General features: G+C 35.9%; 1 protein-coding gene across 1 annotated transcript in view; it reads left to right on the forward strand.

Moving 5' to 3' along the window:
* The window catches only part of LOC150079399 (uncharacterized), a 285562-nt gene that overhangs the window by 146013 nt on the left and 125004 nt on the right, over positions 1-14545 (forward strand). The window contains exon 10 of the mRNA XM_090382711.1: positions 1252-1317. Within this exon, the coding sequence (XP_090238837.1) occupies positions 1252-1317 (66 nt within the window). The remainder of the gene's footprint in view (positions 1-1251; positions 1318-14545) is intronic.

Consider the following 14545-nt stretch of genomic DNA (forward strand, 5'->3'; position numbering starts at 1 on the left):
AAGTCATTAGTCATACTGCATGATGGAAGTGGTGGGAAAGGGTTGACTGTAACTTAGCTCTGGAGCCTAAACATGGGTTCCACCACTTTAAGCCTCCAATAAGCAAAGTGGTGGTATTTCACCGGTTGATGAGAGTCATCTACCACCTGGTATTGCTTGGTAACACAGAGGGGTGGCATTCTTCCATGTGGTGTTGGCACCACACCTCGGCCACTGCTTACATTGGTTCACACCTGGGTGGTCACCCACACTGTGCTTGTGCATGGAGGTTATACCCAGGGTTACTAACAGTCCCACCATCGTGAAGGTGCCAGCAAAGGATTTGGCTGTCACAGACCGTCCGGACTTCACTGAAATTGGATCCACTTGACTTGAATGTCACCCGAATATCAGTTCCATCAGCGTTTTAGACTCCCAATTAGCAAGTACAGCTTGTCTGGCATATCTGAGAGAATGTCTGAGACTAGTCATCTGCGAGGTGATTTGATTGCGGTGTATAAGGCCTTGAATGGTTTGAGCAGGCTCAATGCTTATGGGATTCTTCCTCTTGCTCAGATTACAAACCTTAGGGGGCATAAATTCAAATTGAGGAGAGACAGTTATAGAATAGATGTGTGGAAATTTGCCTTTAGTCAGTGGGCAGTTGATTGTTGGAACAAACTTCCATCTTTTGTTGAAGTTGTTAGCTTAAATAAATTCATTGAAGAACTGGACAAAATTTTAGAACAAATGGATGTGCGAAATGGGATCTTTTTTTTTATTTATTTATTTATTTATTTTTTTTGCTGATGCTGTATAAGCTTATTTTATTGCATCATATACCTCTGTTAATGCTAATTGTCAACATGCAAAATTCCTTAAAATTTCTTGACTGTCTCAATTTTCAGTAGCATTTGTGACAAATGCTTATATTTTCAACAGTTCATTGAAAGAGGTAGACTAATGCATTTTTTTGCTCTAAGTCAAAGGGAATTGAAACTTATTCATTATTCACTTAAATTTGCTATTGTCAATGCTTTGCTAGCATTGACAATAGTTTGTTTCCTTATCAATATGAGACTTTTTAACTGATTTCATCTAAATCATTGATATATGCATGTCACTACTTTTTCTTGATTTTAGCTTGTTTCTAATAGAATGAGCCATTAACAAAAGAAAAATTGCATACGAACTGTGATCTGTGAACTGTGTTTATAATGCTATATAACTTATAACGTTATTTATAATGCATTGTTTCCCTGACATTTATAGCTCAAGTAAGCTGTTATCAAAGATGAAGGAAGCCCCTTTCTTTTCTGAAAAATGGATTGAGGAGTTGTAAGTATTCGAATAGAGGTTTTTTCAGCTATTTTCAATTAATTTCGATTAATTTATGTCTTTAAAGAGTATAATGTATATACTTTAAGTGTACACTTTCTTTTAGGAAAAACAATATCAAAGTAACAATATCCAAGTGCAGGAAAATAAAGACCATTTCTGCTTCCAAGTTTTATATCTGTTAATATTCTTCATGCTTCTTGATCTTTACTAAACTTGAACACTTAGTCATTCATCTTATCCAAAAATGACTGCTTTGGTTTAATAAATTTAAAAAAAAAAAAAAAACTGATTATTTTTATAAGTTATTTTATTTTTACAGTACATAGATATGGCTTGATTGATAAAAGTTCTCTATTTGCTGCCATGTTATTTTTTTTATTTTTACAATATTTAGACATGGCATAAAAAAAAAGAAAATCCAGAACTTTTGTTGTTCGTGGGCTGTGTTATAAATTTTTTTTAAATTCTCATTATGAAAATGATATTTTGCTTTTATTAGTGTGTAGTGCTATTCGCCAGAAAAAAACATTAAACAGAAACTTTAATTTCATATTTCTTATGTGGCTTTGGGTAGAAATTGTGGGTTTTTTTAACTTAATTACTGCAATTATGATCATTATAATTTAGATTTACAGTTTATACAATGTACTGACAGGGGGAGGACATTAATCAATGAATGTAGCTGGGTGAGGATGATATTTCAGATTTTCTATGCATGTAGTAATTAGTAACCAGAATAGAAAAAAGAAAAAAAAAAATTCACCCATCTACAAATCTTCCTTTGTCTTTTGTAATTATAACCTGATGTAGGTCTTGGTCTGCTCTCTGATTTTGTGCCAGAGTTTTTGTCTGTTGATTTTGTCTCAGAATTTTCTATTTGTTGCTCTTGCTCTTCGTTATTTTGGTCAAACAGTCCTGTATAATGGTCACCACAATCACCTGACCATGCAAGATGAACTGGAAAATCATATTTTAGAAGCTACTGAAATCCTTAAGAACAGCTTTTTAACAATAAGATATGGCAGGGAGTTGTGCATTGAATGCTGCATTGAACAAAATGGAAGTCTTTGAACAGCTGCTTTCGATTTTTCCTTTTAGAGGTTTATTGTTGCTTCTTTTTATGTTTTTTAACATTATGATCAATGTTTAATATCTCTCAAATAAAGACTATTGAGGCATATGTTTATAGGATGTTTTTTTATTTTTAGCTGTAGAATATGCGAATATGCTCCTGCATTTGTTCTGTGCATTTTTGAAACACCCAGCATATGTGCATTCTTCTTTGTTCCTTTACATGAACAAAAAAAAAAATGCTTTTTAATGCCCTATAATATCTTTAATATCCCTAAAATAACATATTTTACTTTAAGTTATAATATAGCACCAGAAAACAAGTTAACAGAATGTTTTGACTGGATCTCCCATTAAAATTAGACTGTCTGACTGGGAGATGATAAAATACCTAGAATAATAGAAGGAATTCTGATGTCTGTTGAGAAGAACGCTTTCTCTTAGTGAGTTGGCAATTCTGTGGCACCATGAAGTAATAGGTAATTACCGAATAGTTATGCAGAGAGTGCTAGAACTAAAAATACAGTGGGCCACCTCACCTTATGATTGGTTCACTGTACAATCCATTTTACGATGGACTCTCCATAATAAAATACTGTTCACTACACAATATGTAGTGATCACATTTGCAAATTTAATTTTAATTCTTTAATTAAACAGCAGTCTAATAAACAAAAATAGGAGGAATATTATCCACAGGCGATAAAAGTAAAGATATAAAGCACAAATTTACACCTTTTTATCTTACCAATTAATAAAATTAAATGATATGTGAAAATCGGAAGAATATTTTCCACATCAAAATAAAAATGAATTTGCGCTTACGTACATTGCTTAATTAATACTGTAATATATACATACTAACTAATTGATATTTCAGTTCACTGATATAAATTTATTTATTTATTATTATATATATTTTTTTAGTTTAAAATTTAAAACAGTAAAAAAGATAAGCAATCAATAACAAAGAACACGGCACACACAAATTGCCACTAACACGATATGCATAAGTGAGATACGGAGTAACAAGTTTATGAAGCTTAAAAAATAGGAATGAAGAGAAGATTCTGAAAATTTATTTTTGTTTTTTATATGATCGAAGAGGAAACACATTTTACCATAACTAAAAACCTACAGAATTCCAGCTATCTGTATTATCACAAATGCAATAAGATAGTTTACTACCCATTTATAATAGATTGCACTAACAGAAAAGTCTTAACAAACTGGAAACTGCAAATTGTTTTTATTGTTTTAAGGTAGGGACCTCCAGAAAGGTGCCTTTGTGATACTTAGAAAAGTATCACAAAGGCATTCAAAATTAATTCTTATAACCAAACGTGATAAAGATGAAAGTGTATTTATAAAGTGGCTTTTCTACTAACCACTGATCACATTAACTGGCATCTACTTATTTCACTTTACGATTGTCTCTGACCGGACCACATAGTCCTTCCTCTTAGTCAATAGCAGTGTTTGTAAACATGTTGGCCACATGTTTTGTTTTTTCATCCTTTGGTTGAAGTGATTTGCTTGTGTTGTGCTTTAATCAATATATTAGTTTTAATCAATTTTTTTTTGAATCAATAAGTACAATTTTCATTATAAAAATCACCTTTTAGAGAGATAAATAGCTGTTATATAGTGAAAATTTCAACTTCCAAGGTCTTGGAACAAATTACTAAAAAACAATGTGTTATTGTGTTCACATTACGGTTTTTTTACGATATGATGGTGTCTCTGGCATGGATTAATATCGTAAAGTTTGGGTCTGCTGTATATCCAATTGAAAAATTCCTGGGGAAACAATTTCCATAAGTGACTGCATGGGGTGTGTTATGGTTACAACGAACATGAAAAGGCAACTTCTCAAATGTTTGCATACTAATTCTTGAAGTATAAAATACTCCTAGTATAGGAGTTAATTATAGATTTTTAGTTCTAGCACTCTCTGCATAACTATTCGGTAATTACCTATTACTTCATGGTGCCACAGAATTGCCAACTCACTAAGAGCAAGCGTTCTTCTCAACAGACATCAGAATTCCTTCTATTATTCTAGGTGTTTTATCATCTCCCAGTCAGACAGTCTAATTTTAATGGGAGATCCAGTCAAAACATTATAGGCTGGATATTTTTAGATGATTGTTCAAAATTTGGTTGAAAATTTGTGATGGCAAATCTCAATACGGAATGAGAATGCTCATCTGTTGTTATTCTGTTTCTTTTTAAATATTTATTTGATTTCGTGCATGAAAAAATTTGCTCACAAACATACGTTGATCCGAACAAAGGAACCATTTTCACGGCAACCTCTTTTATTAGTAGAAAACCTTCAGATAGGAGAGCCTTGTTGAATTCAAGTACAGTTGAACTTGGTTATAATGAGCATCAAGGGACCGACAAAATTTCCTCGTTATAACCATTACTTGCTAAATCAGTGATAGCAGAGATGGGGTAACCCCGGGGGCCCATTAGACAATGAACACTTTATATCGGTGATGAGTTAAAATCTACTTCCTATTTTTTTAAATTCTAAATAATTGATAAAAAGATAGATTCAAAAAACAAAAGAAATATTAAAGAGAAAAAAATAATATAAGTATATACCTGCATATTACTTGTATTAATATGCTTGTATAAACTACAATACACTTAATACTAAACACAATTTACTTCTCTGTAATTAAAAACAATATTATTTAATAATAAACACGATTTTAATTAGTCTTTATTTATGACTCTTAAAATTGATGTTTGTTTTAAAGATTTCACTTTAATATTTCTTAAGTTTCCCCTTAAAACACTCAATGCGTTAAAAATCTCATTACTTGCCTCATTTCCTTCAAAAAAATTGACTAATGTGTCCCTTGCACCTTGAGCTTGTGGGCACTGATTTTGATTCACTTTCACTTGTCATCATATCATCATCATCGTTATCATCTTTATTGAGCACAGCTACTACAATGTCAATCTCTGTAGGAAGACCAACAGTTAACAAGTTGTCATCGACTCGTACAAATTTATTGATGTTATCTGTATTAAAACCTACAACGTTGTTACGTAGCAACCATTTGGATAATGGCAAGTTGTTTTCTTCGTTTCCATCATCTTTGTCTATGATTGAAATTTCATTTGAATTTAATTTCGATTTCTTGAAGAAATTTGATATGGTTGAAGCAACGTTGTTTCACGCATCATACAATAAATTTATAGCATCCAATATCATACAATAAATTTATAGCATCCAATATAGATATAGACTTGGTAAGTTTCTGTTCTCTTTGACTGAACAGATGTAGAGCTAGAAATCTTTTATAAAATCCTTTCAAACTGTTGATTACACCTACGTCCATTGGTTGTAAAATTGATGACGCATTGGTAGGCAGAAACACCAGCTTAATGTTGGACAAATTTTGAATATGGGGATGTGCAAGACAGTTATCAACTAACAATAAAATATTTTTCTTCTTTTTAAATAGCTCCTTATTCCAGTCACATATGTATTGCCGAAAAATATCCAAAGTTATCCAAGCTTTCTTGTTTGCAGTGTAATCCACAGGAAATTTCCTAACATTTTTGAAACACCAAGGTTTTAACGAATTTCCAATTAACAAACAGGGTTTTTTTTTTTTTTTTATCAGTTCCTGTCATATTTGCGCATATGAGCATCATCAAACGAGCCTTTGATTTTTTTTCCACCAACACATTTTTCCCTTTTGAATTTAAATGTATTTTCATCATTGAAATCTTTCCTGATTTCTGCCCAAACACGGTCAATCCATTCATTTGCCATAATTGTATCTGCAGATTGAGATTCTCCACTAATTTTTGCATAAACGATGTTATGTCAGTTTTTAAATCAATCCAGACAGCCATTGTTACATACAAAATCATTGCTTCCAAATTGTTTAGCAAATTTTTCTGCTTGAGCCTTCAAGATCAGACTGTCTATTGAAAATCCAGCACTTCTTTGTGTGGTGAACCATTGAAGCAATGCTTCATCAACGTTTGTAACCTCGCACTTTCTAATTTTTTTTTTTTTTTTTTTTTTTTTTCGGTTATTTCCTTTTCCAGTGCAGCTATGTAAACATCTTTATTCTTCCACAATGTCGATACACTTGAAGAGGACAAAGAAAACTTTTTACACACTTCAACATTTTTTGCCCAACCTTCCAACTCACAAATAATTTTGACTTTTTTGCAAATCAAGAGATACTTTCTTTTGCTAGTAGACATGTTTCTGAAGGAAGGGTTTGTTTCTAACTGATTTTACTTTAAAATGATAAAGTGATCTGCATACAAAATTCTTAGAAGCCTGAAATGCATACAAGTTCTTAGAAGTCCCGAAATAAATTTATGATTCAGTGAATACAAGATCATTTGTAAATAGGGTAATGCAACGAGCGAAGTCACCCTTTTTCATTTATATCTAATCCAAGAATTGGGTTTTTTAAACTACCCAAGTTACCAAAATATTTTTGGGATATCCGTGTAATATGCTTGTTATAACAGTGAACGATTGTATGGGAATATGTAAATCTTTATGGCTGTTTGCTCGTTACAGCCGTGATCTTGTTATTTCTGTGCTCAAGAAGTAAATGGATTCTCAAACAAGCTTATGTCTTTTTCATGGAATCTTATATCAGCAAATCAACTTTCAAACTTGTCAAAAAGCAATAACAAGAGGCAACGATTCTTTGGAAATGTATTTCTCTTTTAGCTCGGTACAACATTCAAAGTGAACTAAATCGTCTTGTCCAATTTGGGATTTAAATAATAACTTATTCTGGACCGATTTGATGTCACCATAACAAATCAGAGACCAATTTTCCTTTCCTTTGTAGTTTTAAATTAAGAGCATTTAAATTACTATAAATGACTATAAGAATTGCAAGATCAAACAGCCACCCCACATTTGATAGTTGTTTTATTGGTTTCCCTTTTTCTGTCATAAAAATATCAATTTCATGATGCATTTTAAAGAAACAATATAACACTTTGCCACGACTAAGCCATTTCACTGCACTATGCAAAATTACATTTTCATATTCAGCTTCAATTTCTGAAAGAAACTGTTGAAACATGGTAATTAAGGCCATACGATCTTATTAAATTTACAGTTGAAATACCACATTCATAATATGGTGGAGATCCAGTACTTTCCCACAGAGAGCTTCTTGATGCACAATACAGTGAATTCCAATCGGAGCTGAACCTCCGATTGGAATTCACTTTAGTTATTCTACCCATAAGCCCAATGTTTTTACCAATCATATTTTTTGCACTGTCAGTTGTGACTTCTACCAGGTTTTTAATATTTAATCCTAACTTTTCAATAGATTTGTAAAAATTTTAACCTGTAGTTGTTCTGCGCATACTCTGTAGATCAGCTAAATCTTCAACTGCTACAAAGTTATCATTAATTCCACGGATGAAGATAAAGAGTTGGGCTGTGTCATTTACATCAGTACTGTCATCCAGTGCCACACTAAAATATTTCATTTGTTTTATGTTTTCCAAAAGTTGTTTGAAAAATTTTTTTCCAATATCTTCTGCTCTGCGCATGATCATTTGTAGAGACAACCTAATGTCTTGTATCACTATTCATTTCTACAGACAAATTTGTTCCACAACCTTTAACAAGTTGTGGAAGAAACAAACAACGTTTAACAAATTCACCATCACTGAACAGTTTACTTTCAAAAGTGATCAAATGTGCAACTTGATAACTGGCACTTAGAGCAGATAAATTTCTTGACTGATATGTTTTCAATGTGTTTTGTTGTTATCTTAATTTGTTTTGTAACTTTTGAACACTTTTCTTTTCACAACACTCCTTTATATTGATCATAAAAGACTTGTGCTTGGAATCAGTGTTGTTAAATTATATTTTTTAAAAACTGATGCAGTCTCCTAACACACCAAACACACTGCTTTTTTGTCATACTCAATGAAAAAATAGTCTTCAGTCCACCTTTGATTAAAAACATGACACTCCAAATCAACTTTCCTCTTTTGGAACATTTTTAAGGAAGATTTTTTTTAATTCAATACAAATTAATAATAATTCAATACAGTGAACAAGTTATATCAAAATAGTAGAATTTCACAATATGAAAAGATTGATACGTACATAACTGTATTCGGTGTACATATGACTGCATACCTGAACATTCAGTGGTACAACTCTAAAATGCTGTTTTGGTTCACTTTCTGCATGGGCTGTAGGTTGAACACCACTGGATTAGATGATTGCTTTTTATAACACTATATCAGAAATTTCACATAGAAGAACAGTATTCATGACTTCATTTTTGAAAGGCCTACTTTTCTAGTAGGCCTTTCTAAAATTTCTAAACACTACTTTTCTACTCACCGGCCACAGGCCTTGAAAGGCCTGTGGCCGGTGAGTAGAAAAGTAGTGTTTAGGCCTGGGTACAGCCATGCGGGAGCTTTGGGATACAGCTTGGTTACTTGGTGAATAAATTTTTTTGTTATCGCTCCTTTTTCCACGTCTGTCCATCTTCTCTGCCAAATTTGTACAAGGTGGTCCACTATTTTTTGTTTTTCCTGTTATTGGTGATGTCAATGGTAAGACCATTGTAGGTGGTTTGGGTTCCTTTGGCTAGTAGATACATAAGTCTGCAGTGGGTTACCTCTAAATCCAAGGGTAGGGTCCCCGCAAGGACCTGTAGGGCACTCGTACTAACCGTGTTACATGCTCTTGTTATTGTTAATAATATGTTGCGTTGGATCGTGTCCAGTATCCTTTTATTCACTGCTGTTCCTGCTTTCTTGTACTATATGGGAGATCCATATGTTATTATCGGGATGAAGATGGCTTTATAATACAGGGACAGGGTTCTCCTGTTTAGCCCCCAGTCCCTGCATGTAACTCTGGCAACGAGCGCTGTGTATTTCCAGTTTCTCTTTTAGATAGGTTAGGTGCAGTTTAAATGATAAGTTCTGATCGATGATCAGTCCCAGATATTTAATTTGCATTGACAATTTGACTGTCCTTGCCAGCTTGATTTGTGGTGGTTTTCTAAGGTTTAACCTCCCTCTCAGTAGTACTGAGTCCGTCTTCGTTGGCGAGATTGTTAAGATGTGTAGTTTTGCCCAGTCCTGCAAGGTTTCAAGGGCTTAGTTTGTTAGCGTTTCAAGGTTCTGTCTGGAATCCGCCGCGACCGTCAGTACGAGGTCGTCTGTGAAGGCCTGGGCTTCCACCTCCCCCCAGGTCCATGGTGAGGAACTCGTCAAACACTATGTTCCACAGGAGCGGCCTCAGGACAGATCCCTGCGGACCGGCCAGGTCAACTTCTTGTAGGGCATTATTACTTGGACGTTTCTGTCAGAGAGATAAGTTTTGATACTCCTGTACAAATTGCTTGGTGTTCTCTCTGCCCTGAGCCTGCAAAGGACGCTCAGCCACCAGAGGGTGTCAAACGCCCCAGCAAAGTCGACGGCTATGACCAGGAAATATTTCTTGGTACACTGCATCGCTTTGGTGATTAGGCCTTGGATGGCATCTATGGTCGAATATCCCGATTTGAAGCCGTATTGCTTGGGTGAATTCAGGTTTGCCTCGTTATAGTGGTTGTGGATCCTTTTATGTAATAATCTTTCGTAAAGCTTGCTTAGTGTCGACAATAAGGCTATGGGTCTATATGAATTGGGATTTTCCTGGTGTCTGTTTCGATTTTTGAGGATCAGTTTTAGATTGGCCGTCCTCCAGCTGGTGGGGAACTAGCCCTCTTTGATACAGGTGTTGTACAGTCGGAGCAGGAGGTCCGGTATAACCTCCGCTGCTTTCTTGACCATTTCCGGCTCGATGAGATCAGGGCCAGGGCACTTTTTGTTCCTGGTTTGTGATACCGCTTCTTGTAGTTCGTTGGCTGTGAAAGGGGGTTCTAGTTGTTGGGTCTCATATTCTTCGTTTGCATGGCAGATGGCTTTCTGGTCCTCTGTTAGTATGCCTGGTGGGTCTTGGATTAGATTGCTGAGTATGTTCTTTATTGAGTCCTGCCATGTTGCAGTGAGTGTTACGCAAGTGAGTGTTGCGGCCATCATTTCACCTCTGGGGAGTTTTTGGTGATTTTATACACCACTCCCCCAGGGTTCAGTATTTCCTGTTACTTGGACAAGTCGTTTCCAGGATGTTTTCTTGTTTTTCTTAATAGTTTCTGTATAAAAGTTTCGGATCTGTCTATATTGTTGTCTCAGTTCCACGACTTCCGCCTGGGGCCATGTTCTTCGTGCCCTTTGATACTGCTTTCTTCTATCCTGTACTTGTCTTCTCATTCTTTGCAGCTCCGGGGTCCACCATGGCATTGCTCCCATCATCGGAGTTTTCGTTTTCATGGATGCTTCCGCTGCATTGGTGATTATGCAGGTTATATCTTGTGCGAACTGGCTGGGGTCTATCCTTTCACCTTCGGTCTCCCATCTATCCAAGTCCTCCATGTACTGTCTCCCTTGGGTGAATAAGAAATTGCAGTAGGCATCCCAATTTGCTTTCCCAATTGCAAATCTGTTTGACAGGTATTTAGTGGCGACTGTTCTAGCCTGATTCCTTTGTATACTGTAAGTGATGGTTCGGTGGTCAGACGTAGTCCACGCGTTTTGTACAGTCCAGTGGATTACATTTGTATCTATATTTCTGGACATTAAAGTTATGTTGATCGTTTCTTCCCATAGTATGTTACAATATGTTGGGAGGCAGAACGGCTGGTTTATGACTGTAAATATTGAATTTGCTAGGAAGTCTTCTAGTTTCCATCCGTTTGAGGTTTGGCACTGTGCCAGATAGGTGATCGGCAGTTAACATCCGCTCCAATCAAGATTTTATGCCCTACCAGGGTTGTCTGTACTGATTGTAGATATGTTGTGGTAAAATTGATTTCTACTCCAGGCCTACAGTAGAGAGCTATTATGGAGTAGCTGCCTATGGAGCATATTATATGGGCACAGGCTGCCCAGGGCGTTTAAAGTTGTGTGTATCTTTGTAACCGTTATCTCTGGATTTCTTACTAGTACTGCTGCCCAGGGGGTGTCTTCGTTGCTTTGAACAATTTTATAATTGTGCGGGTATCCCCTTACTTGTTTCTGGTTGGTATACGGTTCTAGGACTACGATAATGTCGGCATTATCCTCATCTGCTTGGAGTCGTACCTGCTCAACAACCGCTCGAGCTCGGTGGGCGTTTAGTTGGTGTATCTTTAGTACGCTGCAATTGTATTTTTTATGTTGTATTCCCATAATCGATTTTTTGTTGGTAGGTGCCTTTTACCTTGAGGTAAGTGGGACAGTTTGAGTCTCGGATGGAGTGGTTGTGATCCATTCTGAGGCTTTTGCAATTGGTGCAGATGGGTTCCTTAGTTTTGTTGGGGCAGTTCTTAAAATCATGTCCCCTCTCTGAGCAGTGGCCGCAGGTTGGTTCCTTTTGGGCACAGGTGTGAGTGGTGTGGCCATATTTGCAACATCTAAAGCACGTCGGTATGGCCACATGCTCTCTAAAACGGAGGCAGCTCCACTCGACAAAAATCCTGCTTTGGTTTTTTAGGACCTGCCAGGCGGGCAGAGTCAGCTCAACTGTCCAGTTATATCCTCTATTTGTTTTGGACTGGGTTCTGTATTTTGGGGTCAGCAGTGTCAACCCTTCTTGATTCGGTAGGTGGCTTTTTAGGTTTCTTCTATATATTTCTTCCGTGAGTTGTTGTGGTTGTAGATTTTGGTCCACATTGAAAATAACTATTGATGGGCCTTTTTTTTTTGGTGTCTCTGCCATTGAGTCCCGGGGTATTTAGCTTGGGGTTCGTTATTATCCCCTCGGCTTCCTCCTTGCTTTCCGTCTAAATTACGATATCAGGATTTCTTGTTTTCCGGATAGACTTTATCCTAGTGTCTCTGAAGTCCTCTTTGAGATTGTTTATGACTTTTTTGCTTTATTTGTTCACTGGAGGGTCTCTCTTCTCCGGTGGGTCTCAGTATGACGATGTTCGGGGTTTTCAATAATACTTTCTTTTGTTGGATTTCCACTTTGTTTTCTCTGCCTCGTTTGGTATATTCCTCAGCGCTTGGGCATATGTGGGAGCGCGTTGTGGCATTTTGTTTGCCCCACATTCCATGTAGGTTTGTAGCCGGGTAGCTATTCTCTCACTTTCTAAGTATGTATCATGAAATATTGTCACAATTTGAGACCTCAGTCCGGAGGAGATCCTGTTAGGGTTCTCTTTGAATATATTTTCAAGGGTTGTTTTTAAAATGAATGTTTTCTCATAGACGACCCTCTGGAAGAGTGTGGTTCAGGGGTGGTTCCTGTTGTTTGTTTCCCTTTGAGATGCTGTGTGGTCGGGCTGCTCTCTAGACTCGTTCTGGGAGCGGGTTACTCGCTTATTTTTCCGCTTGGCTTGAGAGGCCCCTGATCTGGTGTCCTCCATATCTTCTGTCTCGTCAATAATGTCGAGGTGGTCACTTTGTGACTGCATCAAGGATTCCATAATTTTTTCTGTTTTCCCTTCCATTTAGCGAATTCCGGATAACCCGGACAGTTCAGTTTATCGGGCGTATGTTGGGATGATCTGGTAGGGCACTGAAAATGCTGTCAGACGATGTCCTCCACAAATCTGTGGTTGAATTTGGAGGCACACAGGTGGTTATTGAAGTTTTGTGCTATCCCCTTCGGTCACTAACAGTAAACCCCTGCTATTCGCGGTATGTGTATTCGCGGTTGCTGATTTAATATAAAATGAAACCTTAAAAAATGTGAATTTTAAAGCGCCGTGAACATTTTCCGCCATAAAAAAACATGGGAGTGGCTAAAATTATATTTCCCAGTCAAAACGGGGCTCAGTGGGTGGGGGGTTGCAAAATCGCAAGCGTGGATGTTTCTCGCTAATCCTTGTTCAATATGTGTTATGCCCTTGTCATGGAAGGTTTTGTCGTTTGCTTTTAATTTATATGCTTATAAATTGAATAAATTTATCAATTTATAAATTGATATGCTTACAAAAGTGATAAATTTACCGTTTTGCAGTGTAAAACAGACTTTTTCAAGTGTGTTAACGGAATAGAGTGACTTTATTGTGGGCAAGTTCTTTTTTACCCGTACAAAAATATGGCTACGAATAACAAGGGAAATGTGAAAAGATCAAAGAAGGTGATGACATTAGCAAATAAAATTGAGTTATTAGACAAAATTTCTAATGGTGAAAGTGTCTCCTCAGTGGCAAAACATTATAAAATCAATGAGTCAACAGTACGATCAATCTAGAAATCGGAAGAAAAAATCTGCCGTAGTGTCCGTGAAAATGCGCTAATTGCTTAAAAAATTTGCTCTGTAACTCGTGATGTTAAATTAGAAAAAATGGAAAAAGGCTTTAAATCTGTGGATAGAAGACCGAACTCAAAATAAAATTCCGTTAGGTTCACTCATCACTCATGAATAGGCAAAACTCCTTTATCAACACTTTAGCGAAACTGGTGATAGCACTGGCGGGATAAGTTTTTTAACTAGCAAAGGCGCTGGTTTGAAATATTTGTTTGAAATTTCTAATAAATATTATATTTAATATTAAATTGTTTCTTATTTGCATTTTGATGCCATATGCTTGCATTTCACTAAGTGCTGTCTATGTACATAGTCATATTATGAAGGTATATATAATACATATATAGACAAAATTTTAGACTAGTTTTTTTTATATATTTCATACTTTGGAACGGAACCCCTTTATTACTATGGGAGCCATAACTCAGTATTCGCGGCATTTCTCAGGAACGTAACCCCTGCGAATAGCGGGAGTTTACTGTAGTTTATATTTAATATATACACTTAATTAACATGTTACTGCCCAAGAGAAATGGTATTATGTTAAATTTACCCAGGGAAGTTGTTCACTTATATGTTTTACAGCCATATAATTTATGAAATTATACTGGAATCAGATGGCAGCTGTTTCAAATGGACTGCATAACAGTAGAGCATGAAGGCTTGCTAAACACAAAGCTTGATATACAAATATAAATTTAAATAAAGATTTTAATACATTTATGCTTGTTAGGTAAAATATTTATCTTGATTATTTGCATAATCAAGATAACAAAAACTGCATTTATAATAATGATTTACAAAATTACACTCTATTAT

This window comes from Mastigoproctus giganteus, chromosome 10 (genome assembly GCF_048544385.1).
Source record: "Mastigoproctus giganteus isolate SK-2022 chromosome 10, ASM4854438v1, whole genome shotgun sequence".
Lineage (NCBI taxonomy): Eukaryota > Metazoa > Arthropoda > Arachnida > Uropygi > Thelyphonidae > Mastigoproctus > Mastigoproctus giganteus.